The 7,615-nt window shown below is 32.4% G+C and overlaps 1 protein-coding gene across 1 annotated transcript; it reads left to right on the forward strand.

The window, feature by feature from the left end:
- The first annotated feature begins 5,091 nt into the window (after nucleotides 1-5,091).
- LOC133829612 (uncharacterized) lies at nucleotides 5,092-6,471 on the forward strand. The gene is made up of 3 exons (XM_062259343.1): nucleotides 5,092-5,269; nucleotides 5,351-5,866; nucleotides 5,945-6,471. Exons 1-3 carry the CDS (start codon nucleotides 5,092-5,094, stop codon nucleotides 6,469-6,471), a joined length of 1,221 nt encoding a protein of 406 aa, XP_062115327.1.
- Nucleotides 6,472-7,615: the final 1,144 nt, after the last annotated feature.

Below are 7,615 nucleotides of genomic sequence, written 5' to 3' on the forward strand. Positions count from 1 at the left end.
GATTAAAAGTGTTATCATATTATTCGATGTTTGTGATTATTTTCTTGAGAAATTTTCACAATTTATTTGTGTTTATATATATTTCATTTTGTGAAATATATATAAAAAAAAAAAAGCAAGTCAAGTGAATGTTACCTTCATTTTAGCATTTCTTGTTTTTGCAAGTAAATGAGTTAAAATAAATTAAACATTGAGGTTTTGTTTATTTTGACCTACCTTGGTGAAAATCTAAAGCATCACAGAATTTTAAGGACTCGTGATAATCCTTTGGATTATAAGTTTAGCATTATCTTGAAGGATAATATGAAGAATCCAATAGAAATTAAGATATTTCTATTTTAAAGTGATATTTTGTCTTCTATGAGAAATGTGGGGGTGATGCTCCAAAATTAGTCAATTTATTTTGAGAAATGAATGATTAATTTGGTCATCTTATCAAAATGTATACATACAAGTAATGTGATTTGGAATTTCACATTCTAAATTATTTTAAACTTTATGTATATAATATGGGTGATGTAGACATGCTTGATGTCTAAGGTTAGTTTGTGACATATTTGATACAAGAATGAATCAAACTAAAACATAAAGGAAGTTATAGAAACAAATAGATTTCTAGAATCAATATTCATGAAAATGTGTTTATCTTGAGTGTTAAAGTGTTAAAATAGTGGGGGTGTTGACTAGGGATCTAACTCACTATTTTGATGAATAAGAGGTGTAACTATTTATTCAAACTATAGCTAAAATAAGAAAATAGTGATGACTCATTAAGTATGCATACATTAGAAAAAGAAATGATCCAAAATGGAATCAAAATTTTGAGAAGTTAAGTAAAAACTTGACAAATAACTAAATCTTTTACAATACATTTAGTACATTTCGAGGGATGAGACTAAAACTCCCAAAAGAGATTCACAATTGATAGTAACCTATTTTAATACTATTTACTCAAACTTGTGTTAAGTTCAATAGGTTACAACAAGTTAACTAAGTGAATGTGTATAGTATTAAAAAATTTCTCATCTAAGATATAAGTATGAAGTATTACTAATTGGAGGGTTAAAACCGAAAAGTTTTTTAATGGAGCTTAGTCTTGAGATGACAAGTATCTTAAGAATAACAAGAAACTATAAAAGTTTCACCTATATGGACTTAGGGGTGGTGCTGCCTCTCATGAGAATTGGGAGTTCATTCTCAAGAAAAGTCCATAAATGAATTTGTGCACATGGCCATTAACGGTGCAAAAGCGAGTCATGAAGTTCTCAAGTGAACATAGCAAAAGTGTGTATTATCACCGGTTTGTTATCAAGGAATAGTGGTTCAATGTTTCGGCAACCAAAATTTCAACAAACTTTGTGATAATTATGCACTAATGCATTGGTTTCTATAGAGAATTAAATTATTTAATCAAGTAGTGGAATATTATATTATTCTATAATATTATAATATAATATTTGATTGATTGATTAAATATATGTTACAAACTATTTGTCACAAAAGAAGTGTGTCATTTAATCAAGTGGGGGAATGTTATATTGTTTTATAAATAATATAATATTTTGATTAAATGAACTATGTGACAAATGTTATTTGTCAAATGTAACATATATTATGGAGTTACAATTTGAGAAAGGATGATCATAATAAGTTTTGTAACATATAGAGTGAAGTTACAATTTTTAAGAAATAATGATCATAAGTTTTGTAACTCTCACAAATATATATCAATTGATGTGTAAAAGGAGTTACACATCTTGGATCTGATTTTCATTAGTTATAATATTTTGTAGTAGTTGTGTTCATGTTTCTAACTCCCAATGGGGTTTGGTGTTATCAGAAAATCAAATGGTGGATGTAAACTCTATAAATAGAGACTATTTTGCTCACTTACTGTATGTGAAAAAACACACTACATAGATTATAACATTTGTGATGACATGCTCATCTTTAAGACACTATGCTGAGTATGAGAAAAGACCTGATAAATCCTTCGAAGCATTTCTAGAGAGTATTTCCAAAGTGCTCTTACGGGGGAGGAAATAGTTTTTAAGACAAAGGTTTTGAACTTTCTTTAAGCCTTGAGATCTTCATCTTCTACCTCTTATCATAATGATAATTTACATAAGTTATGTAATCTTTTCTCATATTTTTCCTTCACTTATAAAATATTATTAGAGCATCTTCAATGGAGATGTAAATTTATGACGCATTGCTAAAATATAGCACACTTCAAATAAATGCTTCTCCAATGGTATGCTAAAAATTGTGCCAAATTTAACAAATGTTAAAAGTTGATCCAAATTTGGATCGGAATATAGTATTATCCAAATTTGGGTTAACAATAAATTTTTTATTTTTTTGCCATTACATATTATTTTTAGTATCTTATTTATTATTAGCATTAAATCTTTACTTTTTTATTTACTTTTCTATCATTACTTGTTATGTTTTCTATTTTATTTATTATTGGCATTAAATATAAACATTTTTTAATCAATTTTATATCTATGTGCATTATAGTACAATTGTAAAAGGTATGCTAAATATGTCATTTATCAACTTTTTGTCCTATATTTAGCATCATTTTTACATCTTGCATTGAAGGTGGTCTAAGTTAATGTTATATGTAGTTTGAAAAAGTAAGAACCTTCGTGAAATTCTAACTTGATTAAAAAAATTCTAAAGATGATTTTATATGCAGCATTTTTAGGTTGAAAAAAAAAGAAATACCTTGATAAATTAAAGGTAATAACTAAAATTTCTACTACTTTTACTGGGATTACAACTTAAATCTTCGTGTTTCACATCTTAGTTATAAAAAAAAGGGAAAAAAATATAGACTTGTACGAGACATGACATTTTGATCATATGGTTTTTCTTTTTATTGTTGAACTAGAAAATTAACTCACCACAATAAAAACAATGGAGTTATAGTGCATGTCTATGCGATTATGACTATATTTCATAATAAATTCATATAGATCCACTCTGATTATTGTTATATGTGGACGAATAATAGATGGTAATAAAATTTGTAAATAATAATTATTTAAAAAAATTAAAAGGGTAACTCCATGAATTAACCCTTTTTCACCATATATTTATAACCATAACCCCTCATTAATGTTTCTCACATTAATGACCTTATAGGCACTTAAAAAGACATCAATACCCTTCAATAGATATTAAGTTGTTCTCTCTTTTATTTGTCTTGCATGTACCTAGCAGCCATGGAAATGATCTACTCTCACAAAATATAACAAACACATATTCTCTCTCAAATCATCAAATCTCAAAGGTCATCACCATTTTTTCGCACCAAGATTTAGAAAGTGACGTTATCTCCCACATCTCTTTTCTTCTCACCCAAGTTGAAGAAGATTAAATAAAAATCATCTCCCAAACTTGAAGAAGATTGAACATTTGATTTGATAATGAGTAAGTATTTTTTTATTTATAGGTTATGGGTGTCTTGTGTAATAGTTTAAATAGAATTTTGGAACTACTATACACTAAAAAATCTGTGAAAAGAGATAATTTTATGTTGAGATGAAGAATTTTCGAATGATTTTCGCGATTTAAGTAACTGTGTTCACACTTTGTTCACACATTATTCACACTTGGTTCACATTTCCGCAATTTAGGTCACTGCGTTCACACTTTGTTCACACATTATTCACACTTTGTTCACACATGATTCATACTTGGTTCAGACTTGGTTCACGAGTACTTAACACATGATTCACATTTGGTTCACATATGATTCACACTTGGTTCACACATAATTCACACTGGGTTCACACACTGTTCACACACGTTTCACACTTGGTTCACACATGCTTCACACATGCTTGCTTCACACATGCTTGCTTCACACATTTATTTCTTGTTTCTTTTGGCTAGTTTTACCTAATAACCTTTGGGTTTCGAACCTTTTGTCATATGTTATACATGTCAAACACATATAAATATTGTGGTGTTATATAATGGATCGTGGGAACAAGTTTTGAACGAAGGTTGGTCATTTAGTGCTAAACAAAGCAAGGGTATGAAGGTGCCAAAGACTATCACTTACAATAGTCTTGTTGATCAATTGTATACTTTAATCGGAGCTGACAAGTCTCGTATTGATCTTGACTTAAATGTAATCTATCATTTTGGAAGTAAAGGTATCCCTCCATCTTTAATTAGTAATGATGATGATGTTGCTTTTTTTCTTGATGAGATAGGAACATCTATCAATCATCGGACACCCCTATGTGTGTCTACTATAGAGAAGAGAAGTAATGATCCTTTGGTTACTAAAACACGTGAGTTGTATACTATTCCTCTAGTTGAAACCAAAGTGAATGATGATTTTTGCATTGATGGCAATGAAAACAGTTGTGATGATGATAATAATGATGCAGATGGCAATGAAGATAGTTGTGATGGTGATAATAGTGATGCAGATGGCAATGAAGACAGTTGTGATGATGATAATAATGATGCATTAAGTTCAAATGATAATGAAAATATTGATAGGTCTACCTGCAATGATGTACTTGTGAAGCATAATTTACAACAGTCAACCTCCAATGAAGTATTGAAGAGCCATGATTCCTCAAATAATAGAGGTCGTAAAGTAAGACAGGTTGGCGAAGATAATCTATGGAGTACTCCACTTTTGTTGAATCAAGGGGAAAAAGGCTCTACTTCAGCCTCAACAACTCAATTACTGACATCTTCTTCGAGTATCAATTCGTGGGAAATAAAAGAGGGTCAAATATTTGAGAACAAGCAAGAGTTGAAGATGAAACTCCATCTTTATGCATTAAAGAAAAACTTTGAGTTTAAAGTAAAGAAGTCTGCGAAAAATATATGGTGTACAGTATGTGTTGATGATAAATGCAAATGGAGGTTGAGGGCTACAAAATTGGTTAATTCCAATATGTTCGAGGTTCGTAAATTTTTCGGTGAACACACATGCTCATTGGATGTTCGACATAAAGATCACCGTCAGGCATCCCCATGGCTTATTGGACATGTCATAAGGAGAAAATTTGAGGGTGATGATGTTAATTACAAGCCAAGGTCAATTGTAAAGATATGAGTTTATCATATGGAGTTCATATGAGCTATGCTAAAGCTTGGAGGTGTCGAGAGCATGCATTGGCTTACATAAGAGGTACACCAGAATCATCATTTCAGAAACTTCCCTCATTTCTATACATGATGGAGCAAAAAAATCCTGGAACTGTTACTCATTTGCAGATGGACAATGAAGGTAGGTTCAAATATTGCTTCATGGCCTTAGGTATTTCTATAATGGGGTTTAAAACATATATTCGCCCAATTATATGTGTAGATGGAACCTTCTTGACTACTCGGTGTGGAGGTACTTTGTTATGTGCCATGGGACAAGATGCTAACAAGCAAATATATCCAATTGCATTTTCAGTAGTTGACTCAGAGAATAATGACTCATGGTTGTATTTTCTACTGAGGTTGAAGGAAGCGATTGGTGAAGTGGAGAATCTAGTATTCGTGTCTGATAGACATACTAGTATAGCAAGTGCCTTGACTAAAAATTTTCCTGAGGCACACCACGGTGCTTGTATACATCATGTTAGCATGAATATCCGTGCGAAGTTCAAAACTGACCATTGCCATGAAGAATTCTTCCTTGCAGCGAAAGCTTATAGAAAGCGAGAGTTTTTACGCCATTTTGAGAAGATTAAATTCAAAGATCTTGTAATTGCTCAATACTTAGAGAATCAAGTGGGTTTTGAAAAGTGGGCTCGTTCTTTCTTTCCTGGTCATCGATATAATTTAATGACTACAGGTATTGCCGAAAGCTGGAACAATGTCATTGCTGAGGCACGTGAGTGGCCAATTACTTGTCTCATGGAATTTATGAGGCACACTTTATAAAAATGGTTTTTCGACCATCGAACTGCAGCATCAGCGGCTACAAGTCCTCTTGCCACAGAAGTGGAAGCTGATTTGCGAAAGTTAGCAGACAAGTCCACTACCTCGCTCTCTTTTCCGTCTAGTCAGTATGAAATAACAGTATTGGATGGTGATTTTGATGGAGATGTCGACCTGAGGAGGAAAACATGTAGTTGTAGAAGATTTGATTTGACAGGTCTTCCTTGTGAACACGCTCTAGCTGGTGCTCGAGATCGTGGCATTAGTCCATATAGTTTATGCTCCAGATTCTACACAGTTGAAGTGTGGTTGTCATCCTATGGTGGATCTGTATATACGCTGGGTAATGAAGAATCTTGGGTGATACCAAATGACATAGGAACTATGATGATAGCTCATCCTTTAGTGAAGCAGAAGGCTGGTCGTCCAAAGAAGAAACGACGTTTATCAAAGGGTGAGAAGAATAGCAAACAACATAGATGTAGTAGATGTGGTGTTCTGGGCCACAATCGAGTGACGTGCACCACTGTTTGTCCCCCGCCGTCTAGACATGCTTAGTTTGTACTTTTATTATTTTACTTTGTACTCTTCAATTGCGGAATTTGAATTTTTAGATTGGTTCAGTAATACGACTTTTTGTGTTAAAGTTTGTTGTTTCGGACACACCTAATTCATATTCACACATAATTCACACCTAATTCACACATAGTTCACACATTATTCACACATATTTCACACGCGGTTCACACATAATTCACATCTGGTTCACACCTAGTTCACACATAGTTCAATCCCGATTCACACATATTTCAATCCTGATTCACACTTAATTCACACCCAATTCACACATAACTTAATAAGATAAAAGTGACAAAGATTTATCCATTCCACTATTAAGATGAAATAAACGAAGTCATTCAATACCATTTAATGAGATGAAGTTGACATAGTTTCTTCATACATTCAAAAGTAAGATACATATATTTAAATAAAAGACAACTATGGTTGTAAGTTATGGTAAAACAAATCTACACAAGTCTTTTTTCTAAAGAAATCCATGTTGTCGTCATTTACTTTGGATAGCGGTTTTTTGGCTAGCAAGTACTCCAGATGTTTGATGACATATACCCCACAATCGCCACTGCAAAGGAAATAAAGTTTTTTAATTATTGGAAGACCATATTGATTATTGGAAGACCAAAGTCTTTTAATATAAATATGGTTAACAGAGTTATACCTAGTTTTGGTATGTGGCACTTTTTCTGTGCCAAGTCTTGTGAACTCAAAACGCACTTTCTGTGCTTGTAGTTAGACATCTTTCCTATGGCTTAACAGCCCACTGGATTGAATTAGAAATGGTAGCATTTTTCCCCATCTACTCATTTTATTCTCAAACTCCTTGTTGGAGACCACAGTGATATCAGAGTCATAAGCTTTTATAAGACAGCTTGTCAATGATATCTCTAACAACACCCAATGTGTCCCAGAAAAATTAATTGGGGTAAACACTTCGTCAATGTCTTTCCAACTCCTTTTGAAATTGTTATCATCACCTACCAAGTAATCAAGCACTTCTTGTGGCCAAATGTAGCTTGATTTTATTTTCTTCTTGTTGAATTGTTCCCAATGTGGTTCGAAGAACTGTTGGAACATAGAATCCACGATGGTGAATCTTTCGGAGTAAGTCTTCTTGTAAGTGTAC

The sequence above is a fragment of the Humulus lupulus genome, chromosome 1, assembly GCF_963169125.1.
Source record: "Humulus lupulus chromosome 1, drHumLupu1.1, whole genome shotgun sequence".
Lineage (NCBI taxonomy): Eukaryota > Viridiplantae > Streptophyta > Magnoliopsida > Rosales > Cannabaceae > Humulus > Humulus lupulus.